This window comes from Salvelinus namaycush, chromosome 19 (assembly GCF_016432855.1).
Source record: "Salvelinus namaycush isolate Seneca chromosome 19, SaNama_1.0, whole genome shotgun sequence".
Taxonomy (NCBI): domain Eukaryota; kingdom Metazoa; phylum Chordata; class Actinopteri; order Salmoniformes; family Salmonidae; genus Salvelinus; species Salvelinus namaycush.
This window is the reverse complement of record NC_052325.1, coordinates 26,670,115-26,695,528: the sequence shown is the minus strand read 5'-3', so window position 1 is coordinate 26,695,528 and position 25,414 is coordinate 26,670,115. Positions and strand designations below refer to the sequence as shown.

The window sequence follows — 25,414 nt, the reverse complement described above, 5'->3', positions numbered from 1 at the left end:
TCTGTTCCATCGCTCATCTGAAGTCAATGTAATTCTCCGGTTGGAACGTTATTCAAGATTTATGTTAAAAACATTCTAAAGATTGATTCAATACATCGTTTGACATGTTTCTACTGACTGTTACGGAACTTTTTGACATTTCGTCAGCTTTTAGTGAACGCGCTTCCTGACGTTGGATTTGTTTACCAAACACGCTACAAAAATAAATATTTGGACATAAATGATGGACATTACCGAACAAAACAAACATTTCTTGTGGAAGTGGGAGTCCTGGGAGTGCATTCCGACGAAGATCAGCAAAGGTAAGTGAAGATTTATAATGCTTTTTATGAGTTTTGTTGACTGCACAATTTGACGGGTAACTGTATGGCTTGCTTTTGTGGCAGAACGCTGTTTTCAGATTATTGAATATTGTGTTTTGTCGTAAAGCTTTTAGAAATCTGACACAGCGGTTGCATTAAGAACAAGTGTATCTTTAATTCTATGTAAAACATGTATCTTTCATCAAAGTTTATGATGAGTATTTCTGTTATTTGACGTGGCTCTCTGCAATTTCTCCGGATATTTTGGAGGCATTTCTGAACATGGCGCCAATGTAAACTGAGGTTTTTGGATATAAATATGAACTTTATCGAACAAGACATATATGTATTGTGTAACATGAAGTCCTATGAGTGTCATCTGATGAAGATCATCAAAGGTTAGTGATTAATTTTATCTCTATTTGTGCTTTTTATGAGTCCTCTCTTTGGCTGGAAAAATGGCTGAATTTTTCTGTGAGTTGGTGGTGACCTAACATAATTGTTTGTGGTGCTTTCGCTGAAAAGCCTATTTGAAATCAGACACTTTGGTGGGATTAACAACACGATTACCTCTAAAATGGTATAAGATACATGTATGTTTGAGGAATTTTAATTATGAGATTTCTGTTTGAATTTGGCGCCCTGCACTTTCACTGGCTGTTGTCATATCATCCCGTTAACGGGATTGCAGCCATAAGACGTTTTAATAAACACCTTTGAAACTGAGCTAATCCTACTCTGTCTGTGTCTGATCTGTGTAAACGTTTTGACCCAACCCCCTGGTCTGCTACAAGTGGTGGAGAATGCAGGCACTCTGACAACGTGGTCAGATCAGGGTTGACATTTATGCAGCGTCAGCATGGACGAGTTGATAGCTCCGTTCATCTGGGCCCAACAAGCCCAACAGGCTTAGGAACGAACGCTGGAGCAACAGCGGCTACAAAACGTTCGCCTCATTGAGGAAATCAGGAAGCTACAAGGAGGAGCGTCTACAGAATCACATCCAAACCAGTTTTTAATCAAGCTAACAGAAGATGACGACATCGAAACAGCCTGGCCCATCAGGCTCAACTATTCCACAACTGGAGGTTCGTAGCTGACGCATCCCCCCCGAGCCCAGATGAGCGACCTACTACGCGTAACCAGGGGATGGCTCCAAACCGATGTACCCACCCTCTCCCTCCTAGACAAAGTGGTTCTGGATCGCTTCCTACGGGCACTACCCCACGACATGAAGAGGGCAGCGAGTCTATGCGCGCCCCAGACCTTGGAGGGCCTCCTGGAAGCAGTGGAGAAGCATCAGAACACTCGGGCCCTGCTGAGTGGGAGCCGGGCCAAGTCGGCAATCCATTCGAGGAGTCGGAAGGACAACCCCACTGCTGGGTACCCCGAACCGACAGTTGGCAGGGCCAAAGGACCGCAAACCCATGGAGAGACGGCTGGGGTAGGGCCGACCCGTCACCGACGACCCCAGGTAGATGGAGACCAAAGGAGGTGTTTTGAGTGTGGCGCCCGGGGGCACGTGGCCTGGAATTGCCCTGCTCGAGAGGAGTCGATGCCATCAGCAAGCCCTGGAAGCGAGGTGGGTCACGCAGTGAACTACGTCACCTCCTGTTGGGCACACCGACACGGAAGCTCTATTAGACTCCGGAAGTATGGTTACCCTCGTAACCACGAGCCTGCTGGACCAGGAGACCGAACGTGGTAGGGAGATGTCCATTTCCTGTGTTCACGGGGACACAAAGCAGTATCCAACCGTATGGGGCAACATCGTGACGCCACAAGGGAACTGCCAGATGGCGGTGGGTGCAGTACCCGAGTTGCCGGTACCTCTCCTAGTGGGACGAGATTGTCCACTGTTCGCAGCCCTGTGGGGGCACGAGCTGAGGAAGAAGGTACGAGCCGTCCAAAGACAAGAGCAAGGACGACGCATCGCCTGTGCGGCCCGGAAGCAAACGGTTGACCAACCTGTATCTACGGGTCTGGAGTCGGAGGGGGTGCTGGAACCCGACCCCCCTGGGGAACCACAGGAGAAAGAGCCCAGCCTCCCCCTCCTCGATTTCGAGGGGCCAGTCGAGACACCCCCTGGAGGCCAACTGAGGGGACAATTCGGGACGGCCCAGTGGGAGGACCTTAACTTGAAAGCCGCCGCCGCCCAAGTGATAGCGGTGGATGGACAACTACTTCCGGGGGTGAGTGACTGGCGATACCCCCATTTCCAAATCAAGAATAACCTTTTGTATCAGGTGTCGCGCCAACAGGTGGAACTTCGAGAAGAAAACAGCACGAGGACACCGGTACATCATGGTAATAGTAGACAATGCCACCCGGTCTCCCGAGGCCATTCCCCTACGGGCGGCGGTGTCCAAGGGAATTGCCTGGGAGCTGTTCCACCTCTTTACCCGGGTGGGCATCCCGAACGCGATCCTGACAGACCAAGGTACTGAGTTTATGTCCCGCCTAATGAAAGATTGGTGAGCTCTCCTGCAGATCCGGACCTCCGTCTTTCACCCGCAGATGGATGGGCTCGTTGAGCGGTTCAATAAAACGCTCAAACAAATTCTGTGGAAGGTCATCGAGCAGGACGGGAAGAACTGGGACCAGCTACTACCCCACCTAATCTTTTCAATCCAAACAGTACCCCAGTCCTCCACAGGGTTTTCCCTTTTCAAACTCCTCTACGGGAGGAGGCCACACGGCCTACTGGACCTCGCCAAGGAGGTTTGGGAAGCCCAACCGACTCCCTTAAGCAGCGTGGTAGAGCACGTGGGGACGATGAGGGAGCGGATGACAGCCATATGGCCAGTCGTGAGGGAACATATGGAGAAGGCCCAACGCTAAATGACTTAAATGTAAATGTAAATGTAAATAGGCAAAGCGTCAATACAGCACCAAGATCGAATCGAACTACACCGGATCTGACGCTCGTCGGATGTGGCAGGGCTTGCAAACCATTACAGACTACAAAGGAAAGCACAGCCGAGAGCTGCCCAGTGACACGAGCAAGTGTCTTCACTGACATTTTCAACCTCTCCCTGTCCGAGTCTGTAATACCAACATGGTTTAAGCAGACCAGCATAGTGCCTGTGCCCAAGAACACTAAGTAACCTGCCTAAATGACTACCGACCTGTAGCACTCACGTCTGTAGCCATGAAGTGCTTTGAAAGGCTGGTAATGGCTCACATCAACACCATTATCCCAGAAACCCTAGACCCACTCCAATTTGCGTACAACCCCAACAGATCCACAGATGATAAAATCTCTATTGCACTCCACACTGCCTTTTCTCACCTGGACAAAAGGAACACCTATGTGAGAATGCTATTCATTGACTACAGCTCAGCATTCAACACCATAGTTCCCTCAAAGCTCATCAATAAGCTAAGGGACCCTGGGACTAAACACCTCCCTCTGCAACTGGATCCTGGAATACATGATGGGCTGCCCCCAGGTGGTAAGGGTAGGTAACAATACATCCGCCACGCTGATCCTCAACACAGGCCCCTCACGGGTGCTTGCTCAGACCCCTCCTGTACTGTTCACTCATGACTGCACGGCCAGGCACGACTCCAACACCATCATTAAGTTTGCCGATGACACAACAGTGGTAGGCCTGATCACCGACAATGACGTGACTGCCTATATGGAGGGGGTCAGAGACCTAGCCGTGTGCCAGGACAACAACCTCTCACTCAACGTGATCAAGACAAAGGAGATGATTATGGACTACTGGAAAAAATGTACCGAGCACACCCCCGTTCTCATCGACGGGGATACAGTGGAGCAGGTTGAGAGCTTCAAGTTCCTTGGTGTCCACAACACCAATAAACTAACATGGTCCAAGCACACCAAGACAGTCGTGAAGAGGGCACGACAAAACCTATTCCCCATCAGGAGACTGAAAAGATTTGGCATGGGTCCTCAGATCCTCAAAAGGTTCTACAGCTACACCATCGAGAGCATCCTGACTGGTTGCATCACTACCTGGTATGGCAACTGCTCGGCCTCCGACTGCAAGGCACTACAGAGGGTAGTGTGAACAGCCCAGTACATCACTGGGGGACAAGCTTCCTGCCATCCAGGACCTCTATACCAGACAGTGTCAGAGGAAGGCCCTGAAAATTGTCAAAGACTCCAGCCACCCTTGTCATAGACTGTTCTCTCTGCTACCGCACGGCAAGCGGTACCGGAGTGCCAAGTCTAGGTACAAGAGGCTTCTAAACAGCTTCTACCCCTAAGCCATAAGACTCCTGAACATCTAATCAAATGGCTACCCAGACTATTTGCATTGCCCCCCTCTTTTACACCGCTGCTGCTCTCTGTTGTTATCATCTATGCATAGTCCCTTTAATAACTCTAACTACATGTACATATCACCTCAACTAACCGGTGCCCCCGCTCATTGACACTCTACTGGTACCCCCCTGTATATAGTCTCACTATTGTTATTTTTCTGCTTCTCTTTAATGACTTGTTACTTTTATTTCTTATTCTTATCCATATTTTTTTTAAACTGCATTGTTGGTTAGGGGCTCGTAAGTAAGCATTTCACTGTACGTGTTGTATTCGGCGCATGTGACTAATAACATTTGATTTATTCCCTCCCAGATATGCCCTCCTAGACACAAGAATGACAAAACAACCAACAAAAATGCGTCAACTCCTGCAGCTCTGTCGCACGCTGGGGCTGTACATAGTCAACGGTAGTCTTCGAGGAGACTCCTATGGTAGGTACACCTACAGCTCATCCCTTGGCAGTAGTACGGTAGATTACTTTATCACTGACCTCAACCCAGAGTCTTTCAGAGCGTTCACTGTCAGCTCACTAACAACCCTTTCAGATTAGAACAAAATCACAGTCTACCTGAAAAGAGCAATACTCAATCATGAGGCATCAAAGCCAAAGAAGGAAAGTAGTGTAGAAACCTACCAAAAAACTATTAGGCAAGAACAAGTTAAATCCCTTTTAGACAACTTCCTGGACAAAACATTTCACCGTAATAGTGAAAGTGTAAACTTGGCAGTAGAAAGCCTAGACAGTATATTTGACCTTTCAGATTCCCTATCATATCAAAAAACGTCAAACAGACAACCTAAGAAAATGAACAACAATGACAAATGGTTTGATGAAGAAATCTAAAACCTAAGAAAGAAATTGAGAAACCTATCCAACCAAAAACATAGATACCCAGAAAACCTGATTCTACTGCTTCACTATGATGAATCACTAAAACAATACAGAAATACACCTCGGAAAAAGAAGGAACAGCACGTCAGAAATCAGTTCAATGTAATTGAAGAATCCATAGAATCTAACCACTTCTGGGAAATTTGGAAAACTCTAAACAAATAACAACATGAAGAGTTATGTATCCAAAACAGAGGTGTAGATAAACCAATTATCCAATATTTTTGGCACTATAACAAAGACCAAACAGCAAAAACATATACATGATCAATTACAAATCTTAGAATCAGCTATTAAAGACTACCAGAACCCACTGAATTCTCCAATAACATTGAATGATCTATAGGACAAAATACAAACCCTCCAACCCAAAAGGTCTATAGTGTTGATGGTATCCTAAGTGAAGTGATAAAATATACAAACCACAAAATCCAATTGGCTATACCTAAAACTCTTTAACATTATCCTCAGCTCTGGCATCTTCCCCAATATTTGGAACCAAGGCCTGATAACCCCAATCCACAAAAGTGGAGACAAATTTGACCCCAATAACTACCATGAGATATACATCAACAGCAACCTTGGGAAAATACTCTGCATTTTCATTAACAGCAGACTTGTACATTTCCTCAGTGAAAACAATGTACTGAGCAAATATTGAATTGGCGGTTTACCAAATTACCATAGGATAGACCACGTACTCACCCTGCACACCCTAAATGACAAACAAACCAAAACAAAGGCAAAGTATTCTCATGCTTTGTTGACTTCAAAAAGGCTTTTGACTCAATTTGGCATGAGGGTCTTCTACACAAATTCATGGAAAGTGGTGTTGGGGGAAAACATACAACATTATAAAATCCATGTTCACAAACAACAAGTGTGTGGTTAAAATTGGCAAAAAACACACAAAAAATTCCACAGGGCCTTGGGGTGAGACAGGGATGCAGTTTAAGCCCCGCATCTCCCACATACAGTTGAAGTTGGAAGTTTACATACACCTTAGCCAAATATATTTAAACTCAGTTTTTCACAATTCCTGACATTTAACCATAGTAACAATTCCCTGTCTTAGGTCAGTTAGGATCACCACTTTATTTTAAGAATGTGAAATGTCAGAATAATAATAGAGAAAATGATTTATTTCAGCTTTAATTTCTTTCATCACATTCCCAGTTGGTAAGAAGTTTACATGCACTCAATTAGTATTTAGTAGCATTGCCTTTAAATTGTTTAACTTGGGTCAAATGTTTCAGGTGTAGCTGAGTCTGGTTTCTACGCCTCCTTGCTTGCACACGCTTTTTCAGTTCTGCCCACAAATTTTCTATAGGATTGAGGTCAGGGCTTTGTGATGGCCACTCCAATACCTTGACTTTGTTGTCCTTAAGCCATTTTGCCACAACTTTGGAACTATGCTTGGGGTCATTGTCATTGGAAGACCCATTTGTGACCAAGCTTTAACTTCCTGACTGATGTCTTGAGATGTTGCTTCAATATACCCACATCATTTTCTTTCCTCATGATGCCATCTATTTTGTTAGACCGTGCTTCACAGTTGGGATGGTGTTCGTCGGCTTGCAAGCCTCCCCCTTTTTCCTCCAAACATAATGATGGTCATTATGGCCAAACAGTTATATTTTTGTTTCATCAGACCAGAGGACATTTCTCCAAAAAGTACGATGTTTGTACCCATGTGCAGTTGCAAACCATAGTCTGGCTTTTGTATGGTGGTTTAGGAGCAGTGGCTTCTTCCTTGCTGAGCGGCCTTTCAGGTTATGTTGATATAGGACTCGTTTTACTGTGGATATAGATACTTTTGTACCCGTTTCCTCCAGCATCTTCACAAGGTCCTTTGCTGTTGTCCTTGGATTGATTTGCACTTTTCGCACCAAAGTACGTTCATCTCTAGGAGACAGAACGCGTCTCCTTCCTGAGCGGTATGACGGCTGCATGGTCCCATGGTGTTTATACTTGCATACTATTGTTTGCACAGATGAACGTGGTACCTTCAGGCGTTTGGAAATTGCTCCCAAGGATGAAAGACTTGTGGAGGTCTACAATTTTTTTGTCTGAGGTCTTGGCTGATTTCTTTTGATTTTCACATGATGTCAAGCAAAGAGGCACTACATTTGAAGGTTGGTCTTGAAAAACATCCACAGGCACACTTCCAATTGACTCAAATGATGTCAATTAGCATATCAGAAGCTTCTAAAGTCATGACATAATTTTCTGGAATTTTCCAAGCTGTTTAAAGGCACAGTCAACTTAGTGTATGTAAACTTCTGACCCACTGGAATTGTGATATGGTGAATTATAAGTGAAATAATCTGTCTGTAAACAATTGTTGGAAACATTCCTTGTGTCATGCACACAGTAGATGTCCTAACCAACTTACCAAAACTATAGTTTGTTAACAAGAAATTTGTTGAATGGTTGAAAAATGAGTTTTAATAATGACTCCAACCTAAGTGTATGTAAACTTCCGACTTCAACTGTATATATATATCAATAAATTGGCAAGGGCACTAGAACAGTCTGCAGCACCCGGCCTCACCCTACTAGAATCTGAAGTCAAATGTCTACTGGTTGCTTATGATCTGGTGCTTCTGTCTCCAACAAAGGAGGGCCTAAAACAGCACCTAGACCTTCTGCACACATTCTGTCAGACCTGGGACCTGACAGTAAATCTCAGTAAGACAAAAGATAATGGTGTTCCAAAAAAGGTCCAGTTGCCTGGACCACAAATACAAATTCCATCTAGACACCGTTGCACTATAGCACGCAAAAAACTATCCAAACCTCGGCCTAAACATCAGCGCCACAGGTAACTTCCACAAAGCTGTGAATGATCTGAGAGACAAGGCAAGAAGGGTCGTCTTTGCCATCAAAAGGAACATAAAATGTAACATACCAGTTAGGATCTGGCAAAAAATACTTAAATCAGTATAGAACCCATTGCCCTTTATGGTTGTGAGGTCTGGGGTCCGCTCACTAACCAAGAATTCACAAAATGGGACAAAAATCAAATTTAGACTCTTCATGCAGAATTCTGAAAAAATATCCTCAGTATACAACGTAAAACATCAAATAATGCATGCAGAGCAGAATTAGGCCGATACAGAATCCAGAAAAGAGCCATTAAATTCTACAACCAACTAAAAGGAATTGATTCCCAAACCTGCCATAACAAAGCCATTGTCAAGTGCACTCCCTCTCCGGCCTCTAGATCACCAGGCTGCTCGTTAGGGCGCACACCTGTCACCAGCGGTACGCGCATAATGACACTCACCTGGACTCCATCACCTCCTTGATTAACTGCTCTATATATATCACTCCTTTGGTTTCTTCCCCAGTCGTCATGTTGGTGCGCTGTTTGTGTGTCTTGTTTTGTTAATATATTTATTAAATGTATTCACTCTCTGAACTTGCTTCCCGACTCTCAGCGTATATCGTTACAGAATGACGACTCAACAAAGGAAAGCATCAGGGAGTGTTTTTTTTGTTTTGTTTTTATGTTGGGGGTGATGTTGGAGCCGGTGCTACCTTGGAGGCCTCAGCCGGTTTTTAGGCTCCCATGCCTAAGCTGGGTGAACAGGTTCCCGAGTCTCAATCAAGGCAACCGGGGAGGGCTCATCAGGCTCTCACTCCTCAGCCGGTTCGCCAGGTTTCTGCACCTCAGGTGCACCTCAGGTGACCGGCCCGGATCCCCGGGATCTTCCCTGTGGTTGGCGTCCTGCGGCTGGAGCCGAACGCGCCGGGGAGGGGGTACTGTCACATATGCTCTCTCTCCAGCGCTCTAGGTCGTCATGCTCCCGCGCCTCATCCGGATTGACATGTTCCCGTGCCTTAGCAGAGGTGACTGGTCCGCTCCTGATCCCCGGGATCATCATCTTGGTCGGCGTGCGGCGGCTGGAGCCATGTGTCGGGGAGGGGGTACTGTCACGTGTGCTCCCTCTCCGGCCTCTAGGTCACCAGGCTGCTTGTTAGGGCGCACACCTGTAACCAGCGTTACGCGCATAATGACACTCACCTGGACTCCATCACCTCCTTGAATACCTGCCCTTTATATGACACTCCCTTTGTTTTTTTCCCCAGTCGTCATTGTTGCTGTTTCATGTCAGTGCGCTGTTTGTGTTTCTTGTTTTGTTTAATTTATTTATTAAATGTATTCACTCCCTGGACTTGCTTCCCGATTCTCAGCGTAAATCGTTACAGCCGTCACCTACATAGAGTAGGAGAAGAGTCCCCTAAGAAAGCTGGTCCTGAGCCCCTTTCACAAACACAAACAGAGCCCCAGGACAGCAACATAATTAGACCCTACCAAATCATGAGAAAACAAAAAGATAATTACTTGACACATTGGAAAGAATTAACAAAAAACAGAGCAAACTAGAATGCTATTTGGCCCAAAACAGAGAGTACAGTGGCAGAATACCTGGCCACTGTGACTGGCCCAATATTAAGGAAAGCTTTGATTATGTACAGATTCAGTGAGCATGGCCTTGCTATTGAGGTCATGGTAGGCAGACCTGGCTCTCAAGAAAAGACAGGCTATGTGCCACTGCCCACAAAATGAGGTGGAAACTGAGCTGCGCTTCCTATCCTCCTGCCAAGTGTATGACCATATTAGAGAGACATATTTCCCTCAGATAACACAGACCTGCAAAGAATTTGAAAACAAATCACATTTTGATAAACTCCCATATCTATTGGCGTGAAATACCAGTGTGCAATCACAGCATCACGATTTGTGACCCATTGCTACAAGAAAAGGGAAACCAGTTGAAGAACACACACCATTGTAAGTACAGCCAATATTTGTTTATTTTCCCTTTTGTACTTTAGCTATTTGCACATCGTTACAACACTGTATATAGACATCTGACATTTTAAATGCCTCTATTTTGGAACTTGTGTCAGTTTAATATTTACTGTTCACTTTGTTTATTTCACTTTTGTTTATCCATTTCACTTGCTTCGACAATGTAAACATATGTTTCCCATGCCAATAAAGCTCCTTGATTTGAATTGCATTGAGAGAATTGGTGAGGGAGAGAAAGGAAGAGAGAGTACAGGAGAAAGAGAGCGAGAGGGACGGCAAGAAACAGAATGAGAGAGGGACAGGGGGAAGGCAAGAGGAGAAGGATGGGGATTCTAAATTAGGCTTATAGAACAGGAAGCCATCACAGGCCCTATGTCAGCTTATGTAAACATTTGGTTGTGTTTTCCCCAGTCCCATTGGTCATTTGTCATTCTGCAACCATCATCATCTCCCAGGCCTGGCCCTACACTCCCAGATGGAGGGATGGTGTTCATGAACGACACAAAAACAGAGAAAGGGAGAGTAAGCACATACATCATGGACCACTACTGCATGCTGTCTGTGTACAAACACGGGGGCAACATTAACAAACTGTCTGGGCCTCCCATGAGCAAATTAAACATCCCTGTGAATCTTGTACTGTGTAATGAACTGTGTGTGCCGTTTCAGCGGAGTTCGCTGTGGTCTGCTGCCTTACAGCACCGGCTTGAGCTCTGCGATTATTCCTGTTCACTATTTAGGAGTGTAAAAATAGCAAATCACTGTGTGTATCCCTCATGGAAGTGATTATGTTTCTGTTTCAGCCAGGCCCAGAAGATAAGGAACTGTCATGTGTATGTATCTTCCTTAGCCAAAACCTCAGCCTAAAACAAGACTGTGGTACAAGCAGCTTTTAGAACTACAGTATACTGTCGCTTATCTACACGTGGTTCATTTAATCACATTTCTGACAACTGTAACTATCATTCATGCTTAAATGACAATAATACTTTGTCACTTAGATTTACAGTTAAATGAATCAATTAATGTAAACAATTACTTTTGAGATTGACCCTAAATGTGTTCAATGTCAGAAATGATCATTTTAAGAATTAATTTTGACATCAAGTGCATGTCTAGACAATCAGGCATTCCCGATAAGAGTAATTATGTCATTGCTTAATGATAATGTGTAGATTAATAAAACATTTAATTAATTAAATTGTTATAGTACAGTGGAAAATGCCGAATCTGCAAATATGACTTTATCAAGACATCATTCAGTTTAGATCTGAATTGTAGGGGTGGTAGTGTTTCCTGGTCAGCTTGCATGGTAAGGAAACATTTCTGACCCTATTTTCATTCTATATTTTCCCATTTTTTTACATCAGCTATTTTTTGTCTATTTGAGTTGCAAAATATGGGGTAGCCATGCAGCTAGGGGAAAATATTCGATATTTCATAATATTTCACCATGGACAAATATTTCATCAGCAAACCGAGTAAAGAGGAGGAATGATGTGATTCCTTAATTGATGTCTTCTCCAGCTGGACATCCTGAATATGTGTGCTGAAATCCTGAGGCAGATGAGAGAGTTTGTCTCAAGTGGAATCATATGGAGAGCAGAGCTGTGGGATGGAGGGAAAACTCAGCAAAGCCTTGGCTCCACTGCCAGGCATCAATCAGGGATTAAATATACATCTCTGAAATGGACTACACTCCAATCCAATCACATCTGGCCAGCTGATCTCTTTTGTGGATAGGAGGATTAATAGAATGAAAAGAGCAGTGGAACCAGAGCCCTATATGCATTACATGGGTCTGAGTGATACAGTGGCTGCAGTGGTCTGGTTTCTCCATCTACTACAGCTGCTTATGACAGGTCTTTGTCAGGCATATTATAGGCCTATGACCCTTCATACTGCTTTCTCCATGGTGACAGCAATCCTCTATCCATGAGAGAGCAGAAAGGGGTTAGTGCAGAGCAGACAGGGCCAGATTCTCCCATGTACTCCCCTGCTTACCCTGCTGTTGCATCAGTCAAAGCAATACAGTGTGTATTGTATGCAAGTGCGTGTGTGTGTGTGTGGTGCTTTACAACATGCTCTCAGTACAGATTTACCAGCATAGGCCTTAATTCCGACCCGAGTTAAGCGTGCGTAAATGGAACGGTATTCCCTTTTTATGAACTTTTCTCCTTATGTGTATTCTGACCTTGAATAGCATGGTATTCACACGCTATTCGTTCGGGTGGAGATCAAAGAAATTACGGTGTGGCGGAGGTGTGTCTACATAGATATAAGCCTTATTCTGACCTTGACTTAATTTCCTCATTATTCCTCAACCTTAACGAGCTAGGAAACCATGAAAAGGTCGAGCGACCCTGCCGGTTCCAAGTGGAAAAGGCATCTACTTTATATTTTTTCAATATAAATAACAGCATTCTCCATGCACTGTAATTTATAAATGGATAATATCTATTGATAAGAGCTAGGTAAATGAGTAATCCATTTGGAGAAGGTGATTGTAAATACACATAGCAATTGTTTTAGAGAATTGTTCCTTATGTTCCTGGAGATGAATGTGAAACCAGCCATATGGAAGCAAACTGAAAATCATATCAACACGACATGTATTGTGGCCCCTTTTCCACCGTGAAATAGGCTATAAATATCTGTGCCGTTAATCATAATTTTCATTGTGGGCCCTCAGAATTTGATATATGTACTTTAGAACGTTTTAATTGTAGCCTATGCCTAAGCTTTTCTTAGCTTTATTGTACAATGTGTATCATGTTAAATATTAGCCACTATTGGGAGCCACCATCAGTAATATCCTCATACATTTATAACTGTCATTTTACTTTTCCTTTTCTTCAATTTATAGCTCACATTTTGCGTCATTCCATTCCGTTCTATTTACCTTGCTTTCCTCTGTCACCTCCATGTAAGTTGTTTGTGAGGGTCACTAGCATTAGTGGATCATATTAGACTAACGGTGTGGAATACCAGCTAGTGAGAAGTGCGTAGGAAAAGCGTGCGTAAGAAAGGTGTTATTTCGGAATCGGGCCTATACAGCATACCAGCACATGATCAATTCAGGGAACCCTGACCTGTCCACCGGACGTGCTACCTGTCCCAGACCTGCTGTTTTCAACTCTCTAGAGACCGCAGGAGCGGTAGAGATACTCTTAATGATCGGCTATGAAAAGCCAACTGACATTTACTCCTGAGGTGCTGACTTGCTACACCCTCGATAACTTCTGTGATTATTATTATTTGACCATGCTGGTCATTTATGAACATTTGAACATCTTGGCCATGTTCTGTTATAACCTCCACCCGGCACAGCCAGAAGAGGACTGGCCACCCCTCATAGCCTGGTTCCTCTCTAGGTTTCTTCCTAGGTTTTGGCCTAGCCACCGTGCTTCTACACCTGCATTGCTTGCTGTTTGGGGTTTTAGGCTGGGTTTCTGTACAGCACTTCGAGATATTAGCTGATGTACGAAGGGCTATATAAAATACATTTGATTGATTGATTGATTGATGATCAGAAGCTATAGGAGAGGAGAAATACCGGGAGAGGAGGAGAGAAGAAGAGAGGAGTACATATTAAACCTGTTCTGCTCCTCCTCTCTCTCTCTCTCTTCTCATCCAGTATTAATACATTGTTCAACCTCCGTCATCAGGGAGATGCAGCACATCATCCAACATGGAATATCAGCTCACTATCTGGATCACAAACATTAAACCAAAACAGACAGGATTTCAGATCTATGCAAAAGCGTGTATCTTTTGCCATTAACAGCCTTGTCTTGCCATTACCAGCCTGTGAATTTAGTTGCTTGTCATGGCGATAAAGCTTCTTGAATTGAAAATGTTTTTAGATTGATCAGAAGATGTTTGGATAAAAACCTTTTATTACATTAGAAAACATAATAATTTAAATGAGTAGATACCAATTAAACAGTGGCAGAACGCACAGCACACACTGGACACAGAAGGCCAGAGCAAAGAGAGACATCCAGAGGTGGAGACCTACAGTACAGTCCCAACCCAACCCAACAGTATCAGTACCAGTCATCAGTAGGCTACTAAAGTCAGTTCTGGGTCACAGTCAGACAGACAGAGAGAGAGAAGCTGGCTAACGCTGCAATCCTATTGGAGTGTGAAACTGGGTTTTACAGCAAACAGCCCCACAACACACTGGACGTGAGGGGTAGCAAGGGTTACAGTTATACATCTGTAACCCAATTCTCAAATTTTCCCCATTCCCATCCATATTTCGATTGCAGCAGTCCGATATTCCTGGATCCCTCCCAGCCTAGTGGGAGTCAGCTGTTGACAAATCAGTTACACAACTGCTCCAGGGAGAGAACAGAGAAAGAGAGGGAACAGAGAAATAGGCCTCACAAACAACTCCAGTCAATTAGAAGTTCTGTTGGCTGGGGTCTGGTCACTAGGTTACCATAGAGAATGTCTGCTCTGTGCCCTCCTTGGCTGACATCAGTGGATCTAGTTATACAGCATCAAGTGGAGATCCGTGTGGATCCCTCTACCTCTGTGTCAGCAAATCCCTCGCAAAGATATAACCTCGGAAAGATCCATCAGTGTCTGTTTTGTGTTTGAGTATCATCACCATGTACTGTGGATGTCTATGGATACACAACATACACACACCGTTCAAACACAGTCTGTGGATTTGACACGCCTTCTATTCATGTGTCCACCAGGCTTTGTGGCTGGTCAGGAAGTGTGTATGTTCCTGTACCACACGTGGTCTGTCAGGCCATGTGTGTGTCTTGGGTCATGTGATGTGTTTGTGTCCCTGTGTCACATGGAGGCGAGGCTCTGGAAGCCACAGAACTTCCAGCGTTTCTCCAGCGTGGCTCCCACTCCACTCAGCTCCTGTCTGAAGACACTGGGCAGACGACCCATCAGAGACTCCAACTCAGCCGCTGACACCTAGACGGGAGAGGGATGGGGACAGGTGACATCACCTAACGGGTCTTTCCTATTTGTGTAACAATTAGATAAGATTTCATATGCCCATTTCAGTTTTCCCCCCAGCTTTTTCCCTTTCTCTATTTTAGTGACTATTTCATGTCAATAAACTGACCGTAGTGTCCAGTCTCTGGATGTAGGACCACAGATAGTCGATGTTGGCTCCAAATGGATGGACATGGAGGAACGTAGATATGATGCCTGTAGAGAAACAGAGAGATTGAGAGATGAGAAACAGAGACACAGAGATATATTGAGAGATGAGAGAGAAACAGAGACACAGAGAGAGATTGAGCGATAGAGACAAACAGAGAGACATTGAGAGAGATAGAGAAGAGAGAGATGAGAGATAGAGACATTGAGAGAGATGAGAGATAGAGAAGAGAGAGAGACAGGGAGAGGGAAGAGAAAGAACATGCTGTTCAACTTCAGCTCTCCAGCAGAGCTGCAATCTGCATTTTCCCGACGTGCCATGCAATAAATGCATCCCGCGCCGCCATAAAAAACGCTGGTCCGAGTAGAAACAGCACTTGAGTTGATTACTTGTGAGAGGTCCTGCAGAGGTAACACAGCGACTCAGGGGGAGAGAATATAGTGCGGTCCTCTGGGAAGCCTGAGCCAATATTTATTCCCCTGATTTATATGACGGAACATTGCCCATTACAGACAGGACTAATTTACTCCCCTCAGCCACCACCACTCAGACGGAACCACCACACTGCATGAGGGGGGAAGGGATGGTGTGTTTGTGTGGGGGGAGTCTTAGTGTGTGCGTTCACGTCTATACGTGTTGTGGACATGTTGTTGTGTATGTCCATGCATGCGGATGCGTGTCTGTATGTGTTTGTGTGTGTGTAAAGGTGTGTATCCTTACAGAAAAATGAAAAGCCCAGAAGCGGTGTTGGCTGCAGTCAAAGGAGGCTGGTGGGAGGAGCTATTGGAGGACGGGCTCATTGTAATGGCTGGAATAGAATAAATGGAACGGTATCAATCACATCAAACATATGGTAGTCACATGATTGACTCCGTTCCATGTATTATATTCCAGCCATTACAATGAGCCTGTCCTCCTATAGCTCCTCCCCACCAGCCCCCACTGGCTGTGGCAGGCTGGGAAGCAGACAGGGTGGCTGGCTGGCAGGGAGATAGAGAGCTCTGCCTCTCCTCTCCTTCATGTTGGCTTTCTGTGGGCCGCGTTAAAAGAGATAAATGTGCATCTGCCTACTCCTCTTTGCTCTCCTCTCTTCTCCTCTTCTCTTCTCTCCTCTTCTCTCCTCTCTTCTCCTCTTCTCTCCTCTTCTCTCCTCTTCTCTCCTCTTCTCTCCTCTTCTCTCCTCTTCTCTCCTCTCTTCTCCTCTTCTCTCCTCTTCTCTCCTCTTCTCTCCTCTTCTCTCCTCTCTTCTCCTCTTCTCTCCTCTTCTCTCCTCTTCTCTCCTCTTCTCTCCTCTTCTCTCCTCTTCTCTCCTCTTCTCTCCTCTTCTCTCCTCTTCTCTGCTCTGCTCTGCTCCAACCGGCTCCTGGCTCTGTTTTACACCAAGCTGTTTTTACCTCCCTGCAGCACCAAAAGGAGCTCTGCTTTCCAGCTGCTAATCTGAGAATTTGCAAAGAACTATTTTGTGCTTGTGCCTACAGGAGATTCAGACAGTGAACAGAAACAAAAGGAAAGCAGGCTAATAAAATGACTCTAGTCAGAATCAGAATAGAAGCTGCTTTCTTTTTGTGATGAAACTACATTTCTGGGAGCTGAAATGGAGGGCAGGTAGAGGGGGAGGAGAAAGGGGGAGGAGAGAGGGAGAGGTAGAGGGGGAGGAGAGAGGGAGAGGTAGAGGGGGAGGAGAAAGGGGGAGGAGAAAGCGGGAGGATAGAGGGAGAGGTAGAGGGGGAGGATAGAGGGAGACGGAGAGAAGAGCCACGGGAGAATTAGGCAATTTGTGTTCTAGAGTCAGTCTCTCCTCTCGCCTGAAACCGGTTTGTCTTTTCTTCTGTTCTGGCTGACGGCGTCCTCGTCTATCTCAGTGTCCCCGGCGCCCTGCGATGGAGTGTGTTTCTGTGTGTGAACACAACCATAGCACCGCCGCGTGCAGCTGGGAGAGATCATGTGTGTGTTTGTGTGTGTGTGTGTGTGTGTGCCTGCATACGTGCGTTTTCCATGTGCCTACGTTCAGAGTTGATGTGTGTGTGGCCAGGGCCAGCGGAGTACTGCTTGGCAACCAGACCCATAGTACCTCTCACCTGAGCCCCCCTCCACCCAGTCCTTGGGTTCTTCATCCAAGAACACAACAGACCTACCTGGTCTCAGAGCAAAACATATTATATTTTACAAAATCTGTGCCACTCCATTTAGTGTGATACACTACAAGACCAAAAGTATGCTTGTCAAACATCTCATTCCAAAATCATGGCCATTAATATTGAGTTGGCCCCCCCTTTGCAGCTATAACAGCCTCCACTCTTCTGGGAAGGCTTTCCACTAGATGTTGGAACATTGCTGCAGGGACTTGCTTCCATTCAGCCACAAGAGCATTAGTGAGGTCGGGCACTGATGTTGGACGACTAGGCCTGGCTTGCAGTCGGTGTTCAAATTCATCCCAAAAGTGTTCAATGGGGTTGAGGTGAGGGCTCTGTTCAGGCCAGTCAAGTTCTTCCACACCGATCTCGACAAACCATTTCTGTACGGACCTCACTTTGTGCACGGGGCATTGTCATGCTGAAACAGGAAAGGGCCTTCCTCAAACTGTTGCCACAAAGTTGGAAGCACAGAATCATCTAGAATGTGATTGTTTGCTATAGCGTTAAGATTTCCTTTCACTGGAACTAAGGGTACTAGCCTGAACCATGAAAAAAAGCCCCAGACCATTATTCCTCCTCCACCAAACTTTACAGTTGGCACTATACATTGGGGCAGGTAGCATTCTCCTTGCATCCGCCAAATCCAGATTCATCCGTCGGACTGCTAGATGGTGAAGGGTCCAATGGCGGCGAGCGTTACATCATTCTGGCCGACGCTTGGTAAATTTGGGCTTGTGTACGGATGCTCGGCTATGGAAACCTATTTCATGAAGCTCCCGACGAACAGTTCTTGTGCTGATTTTGCTTCCAGAGGCAGTTTGGAACTCGGTAGTGAGTGTTGCAACTGAGGACAGATTACTTTTACGCGCTATGCCCTTCAACTTTCCCGTTCTGTTAGCTTGTGTGGCCTACCACTTCGCGGCTGAGCCGTTGTTGCTCCTAGATGTTTCTACTTCACAATACCATTACTTATAGCTGGCCGGGGCAGCTCTAGGAGGGAAGAAACTTGACGAACTGACTTGTTGGAAAGGTGGCATCCTATGACGGTGCCACATTGAAAGTCACTGACCTCTTCAGTAATGCCATTCTACTGCCAATGTTTGTCTATGGAGATTGACTTTGTGCTCGAATCCACTAATTTGAAGGGTTGTCCACATACTTTTGTTAGGTTAGGAGTTAAGGTTAGGGTTAAGGTTAGGGTTAGGAGTTAAGTTAAAGGGTTAAGGTTAGGGGAAGGTTTAGGTAACATGCTAAATAGTTGCAAAGTAGCTAAAAAGTAGTAAGCAGTTCTAATATGCTAAAATGCTGAAGTCCGGAATGAGATTTGAATGCGCAGCCTTTGGATTGCTAGACGTTCACATTATACGCCCGACCAACGACCTTCCATTTGTTTTTGCCTTAATTAACCTTTTTTTTACGAGGCAAGTCAGTTAAGAACAAATTCTTATTTACAATGACGGCCTACACCGCCCTATGGGACTCCCAATCACGGCTGGTTGTGAAACAGCCTGGATTCAAACCAGGGGGTCTGTAGTGACGCATCTAGCACTGAGATGCAGTGCCTTATACCGCTGTGCCACTCGGGAGCCCCCCGAGTGTCATACCCCCGAGTGTCATACCAAACGTAACATTGTCATACCTATTTGAGTGTCCCGGATTCACGTAGGCCAATTTAATGTAAACTATGTAAACTAACATTTCATACTAAATGGAGTGGCACGGATTTGAGTAAAATATTATATGTTTTGCTCTGAGACCAGGCTGGATAGACAGGCTTTCAAGACTGTTTCACCCCATTAACAATAGGCTCCCCTCCAACATGTCTAACGCCAACCATTAAAACACTCCCAGTCAGATGAATATTATCTAACAATCCAGATAATATTATGCATATGCTTTGTAGTACACATCAAATGTATATGTACTGTACCCAGTAGCAGAGCCTCTCTCTCTGATGTGAGGGCTCCTCTCATGGCTGCTTCACTCCTCCTGTCTCTGCTGCGGTACAGAGTGGTCACACACCCGTTCACTACCTACAGACACACAAACAAAACAGTGTTAGTCCTTATAGACACACAAACGCAATGTGAGCTGATGTGTGTGCACTCATTGGGGTAGTGCTATTTTCATGAGAGAGAGGAGAGTGGCTGGTGCTACTGATGCTACTCCATTGGGATACCCCCCTCTCCTTCCCCTTCTCCTCTCCCCACCAGTGCATCTCTGCCTTTCACAGGGCACAAGGGACATACACAAGGGACATACCCCCCCCCCCCCCCCCCCCCCCAATATACCCTTAATGCATAGGCCTACCCCCTGCCCTGAAGACGTCACCTCACACTGGCTGGCTGGGTCAATAAAATCACTCAAGAGATGTTGATTGCATGTGTGTGTGTGCACAGGAGGCTGGAGAGGGGAGGACAGCTCATAGTAATGGCTAGAATGGTATCACACATATGAAAACCAAGTGTTTGATATGTTTGATACCATTCCATTCATTCTGTTCCAGCCATTATTATGAGCTGCCCTCCCCAATTAAGGTGCCACCAGCCACCTGTGGTGTACAGTATTGTGTGGGTACTGTATAGTGGTGTATGTTGGGGCGAACTGACCTTCTCAGGTGTTTCTCCGTTGGTCCCCTGCACTACCACTACATCCCCGTTAGTCAGCATCTGAAAACAAGACACACAGAGAACAAGACAGAGACCAACATCAAGTACTGACCATTCATCCCTGGTAACCCTGGTAACAAACAGAGGCATAGAGCATGGTCTTAGTAACAGAAGCAGAATCCAAGTAGCTGTTGTTTAATGTAGCATCTTTAGACTGTATGGAAACAATGTATCCTCCCTGGATGTTCTATCTATCCTTTTATTTGTTCATCTATCTATCTGTTTTATCCATCTATCCACTGGCAGCTGAATACACTCTTTCTCCACAGGAGCTCTATTCCTATTGATGTTCCCATTATCTCAATCCAATAACAATGAAAAAACAGTTACAGTTAGCAGAATCAGATTGAATCAGAAAGGTACTTGTCCATCCACGGGTTGTATTATTCTCAGCAGTGGAGTGTGTTCATGGATGCCAAAGGAAGCCAGGCTTCCACATACATGTGACCAATGATACAGGCAAGTGATTATAACGTAGATTCTGATCTCACCATCAATTCAAACATTGTGCCACTGTTTGTTTTTGGTATCTTTACGTTTGTTTTCAGTGTATTAAACTAAGCATATGTAGCCTAGTTGATTTGATGATATTTAAATGTTTACGTTGAAATGGTGCAGGAATAGCGGAGGCAGTGCTCCTGTTGTCTGTGTGGTTCTAAATCAGTAGTTGTTTAGTAAACTGTCCGAACCATTCATTTGCTTGACCATGCTGTAGGCCAGTGGTATTCAAAGTCAGAGTAAACATTTTTAGGAACAAAAAATGAAGAGAACCGATTATTATATGGGACAATATATACTGAACACAAATATAAATGCAGCATGCAACAATTTCTTTTTTTATACTGATTTACAGTTCATATGAGGAAATCAGTCAATTGAAATAAATTCATTAGGTCCTAATCTCTGGATTTCACATGACTGGGTATACAGATATGCATCTGTTAGTCACAGATACCTTGAAAAAAAGGTAGGGGGCGTGGATCAGAAAACCAGTCAGTGACCACCACTTGCTTCATGCAGCGCGACACTTTTCCTTTGCATAGAGTTGATCAGGCTGTTGATTGTGGCCTGTGGAATGTTGTCCAACTCCTCTTCAATGGCTGTGCAAAGTTGCTGAATATTGGCGGGAACTGGAACACGCTGTCGTACACGTCGATCCAGAGCATTCCAAACATGCTCAATGAGTGACATGTCTGGTGAGTATGCAGGACATGGAAGAACTCGGACATTTTCAGCTTCCAGGAATTGTGTACAGATCCTTGCGACATGGGGCCGTGCATTATAATTCTGAAACATGAGGTGATGGCGGCAATGGGCCTCAGGATCTCATCAGGGTATCTCTGTGCATTCAAATTGCCATAGATAACATGCAATTGACTTCATTGTCCGTAGCTTATGCCTGCCCTTACCACAACCCCACCGCCACCATGGGGCACTCTGTTCACAACGTTGACATCAAATTCTCTAAAAATGACATTGGAGGAGGTTTATGGTAAAGAAATGAACATTCAATTATCTGGCAACAGCTCTGGTGGACATTCCTGCAGTCAGCATGCACGCTTCCTCAAAACATGAGACATCTGTGGCATTGTGCTGTGTGACAAAACTGCACATTTTAGAGTGGCCTTTAATTGTCCCCAGCGCAAAGTGCACCTGTGTAATGATTATGTTGTTTAATCAGCTTCTTGATTGGCCACACCTGACACCTGTCAGGTTGATGGATTATCTTGGCAAAGGAGAAATGCTCATTAACAAGGATGTAAACAAATTTGTGCTCAAATTTTGAGAGAAATAAGCTTTTTGTGCATATGGAAAATGTATGGGATCTTTTATTTCAGCTCATGAAACAAGGACCACCACTATATGTTGCGTTTATATTTTTGTTCAGTGTACAAACGTTTTTGACAAAGATTATTTGAAAAATACAATTTTATTAAGTAAATGTATATATTTGTTTCTTTTCATTTTGATAACAGATGAAAATGGAGTGAATGGAAGGTTATTCATTCTTGGGGAAAAAAGGGAGGGGACCAGGGTGGAGCAGGTGGAGCAGGGGTAGCCTCAGAAGAAAGGACAAACACACAGGCTGCTGCCTGTGCTCTCAGACCGTCTTGAGAGGAAGTTTGAGCCATTTCAGCCATTTCAGAGTCTGTCTGGCTTGGAGAGGAGTGAGTGGTGTGGAGAGTGAGAGGAGAGGGGGATGAGGGACGTGTGTGTGTGCCCCCCTACTGAGGGAGAGCAACGTGTGCAGAAACAATGATAGAAAGAGACAGAGATAGATAAAGAGGAGGGAGATAAAGAGAATATTTGAAGAGACAGCTATAGTAGCCTGCCAAAATAAATACTAGACTGCCACTACATCAAAACCATGTCCTTAACTCCCTCCTGCAGTCTGTATGTTTCACTATATTTAAGCAATAACGCCCGAGGAGGTGTGGTATTTGGCCAATATTCCACGGCTAAGGGCTGTTCTTAAGCACGACACAAAGCGGAGTGCCTGGACACAGCCCTTAGCCGTGGTATATTGGCCATATATCACACCCCCCGAGGTGCCTTATTGCTATTATAAAACTGGTTACCAACCTAATTAGAGCAGTAAAAATCAAAGTTTTGTCATAATCGTGGTATACGGTCTGATATACCACGGCTGTCAGCCAATCAGCATTCAGGGCTCAAACCACCCAGTTTATAAATACATTTCTATCCTTGTCAGTTACTCAGTATGTTAAAGACCCAACAGCCAACCCTACAGAGCTCAGGGGCCTCTGTACTCATATACAATACAGTACAGTGTGTTATCTGAAGGATCAGTAATAGGGACACCCTGGTACTGTTATGTGTAAGGAGGTTATTTTTGCCGTTTGTTTCTCTATATCTTCATAACCATCATGACTCAGAACCCTACGCTCCCATTTGGATCAGTGAGTGCGAGTTTCCACACTCGTGTGTGTGTGTCTGTGTGTGTGTTTACACATTTGTGTGCATGCATGTTCTCTCACCTTGTCTCTCAGGGCTAGGACCTCTCCCTCCAGGTATCGGTGTTCGTCTCTAGCCTGCTCCAGCTCCACCTCCTTACTCCTCAGCTGATCCTGCAGACTCAGCAGTTGCTGGGAGGAGAGAGAGACACACAGAGAGACAGTTACACAATAGACCACAACACCGTTAGATAGGGAGACACACAGAGAGACAGTTACACAATAGACCACAACACAGTTAGGTAGGGAGACACACAGCGAGACAGTTACACAATAGACCACAACACAGTTAGGTAGGGAGACACACAGAGAGACAGTTACACAATAGACCACAACACAGTTAGATAGGGAGACACACAGAGAGACAGTTACACAATAGACCACAACACAGTTAGATAGGGAGACACACAGAGAGACAGTTACACAATAGACCACAACACCGTTAGATAGAGAGACACACAGAGAGACAGTTACACAATAGACCACAACACCGTTAGATAGAGAGACACACAGAGAGACAGTTACACAATAGACCACAACACCGTTAGATAGAGAGACACACAGAGAGACAGTTACACAATAGACCACAACACCGTTAGATAGAGAGACACACAGAGAGACAGTTACACAATAGACCACAACACCGTTAGATAGGGAGACACACAGAGAGACAGTTACACAATAGACCACAACACAGTTAGGTAGGGAGACACACAGAGAGACAGTTACACAATAGACCACAACACAGTTAGATAGGGAGACAGTGCTGGGAGGACAAAAACAACAGAGAAGGTGATGACCACAGAGGAGACACCAGTAAGCAGGAACAACAGCAGGCAGATGTCTGACTGTGTTGTGGTCTGTCTGGGTCAGGTTGTAAAGGGAGGGAGTGAGAATGCGGTAGACAGGACAGTCAGAATAAATCAGAGTGATGTGTACTGTAGCTGCACTGTCCCTAATACTCTTTGTTTCTAGGTACCGGTGCTTTGGCCTTCAATTACCTTTTGCTAGTGAAAGCACAGGTACACATACCTGCAGCATGTGATGAGTGTTGGCACTGTATTCTATTGATGGTACTGTATATCAATTAGTGTTGGTATCAGCACAATCCCAACAGTGGAATCACAGGTGGAATATGATCCAGGCGTAGATGCTGTAATAATGTACCTGATGCATGTTGTGCATGCTCTGCTGTAGCAGGTGTGTGTGTGTGTTGAGGGAGTGTTCGGGGTCGTCGGGGTGGCAGGCCTTGCCCTGCTCCTTCCTCAGCAGCTCCACCTCGTTCCTGTAGGCATCCAGCTGCCAGCGCAGAGAGTCATTCTCCTCCCTCAGAGAGGCCCCAGACTGGCCACACACACCTTAAGAGGAGGGGAGAGAGGGTTAGACACAAGACACACACCTGGAGAGGAGGGGGGGAGGGGGGGGGGGTTAGACACAAGACACACACACCTGGAGAGGAGGAGGGGAGAGAGGGTTAGACACAAGACACACACCTGGAGAGGAGGAGGGGAGAGAGGGTTAGACACAAGACACACACCTGGAGAGGAGGGGGGGGGGGGGGGTTAGACAAAAGACACACACCTGGAGAGGAGGAGGGGAGAGAGGGTTAGACACAAGACACACACCTGGAGAGGAGGGGGGGGGTTAGACACAAGACACACACCTGGAGAGGAGGAGGGGAGAGAGGGTTAGACAAAACACACACACACCTGGAGAGGAGGAGGGGAGAGAGGGTTAGACACAAGACACACACACCTGGAGAGGAGGAGGGGAGAGAGGGTTAGACAAAAGACACACACACCTGGAGAGGAGGGGAAAGAGGGTTAGACACAAGACACACACATATGCATGCACGCACACACATACACACACAAACTGCAGTGAGTCAACTCTCTACCCAACCTGTGAGGTTCTGAGTCACTGGAAGTGGAGGTTTCTATTGTTCTCTCTCCTCCTCCATACATGTAATGTATTCAGGACACATCAAAGGGAGCTGTTCAGAGCTTCTCAGTAAAGCACTGCTGTCCTTTCAACAGGCTCCTTCAGCAGGCATTAGAATAGGCTGCAGCTTTGGAGCAGAGCAGTAATAGATTGTGAAGTGTTCTAAATCTGAGCAGCTTGGTCACTGTACCACCACAGCCCATCTAGAACATCCCATCACATCCCAGCTGCTGGATCGTTCTTC

At 45.3% G+C, this 25,414-nt stretch overlaps 1 protein-coding gene across 1 annotated transcript in view; it reads right to left on the bottom strand.

Annotated features, from left to right (window-relative positions):
* Positions 1–15,125: 15,125 nt before the first annotated feature.
* The window catches only part of enox1 (ecto-NOX disulfide-thiol exchanger 1), a 34,291-nt gene continuing 24,002 nt past the window's right edge, over positions 15,126–25,414 (bottom strand). The window contains exons 9-14 of the mRNA XM_039014269.1: positions 24,397–24,587; positions 23,254–23,361; positions 20,195–20,254; positions 19,516–19,618; positions 15,412–15,497; positions 15,126–15,257 (exon numbers count right to left, since the gene is read on the bottom strand). Coding sequence (XP_038870197.1) covers positions 15,126–15,257; positions 15,412–15,497; positions 19,516–19,618; positions 20,195–20,254; positions 23,254–23,361; positions 24,397–24,587 — 680 coding nt within the window. The remainder of the gene's footprint in view (positions 15,258–15,411; positions 15,498–19,515; positions 19,619–20,194; positions 20,255–23,253; positions 23,362–24,396; positions 24,588–25,414) is intronic.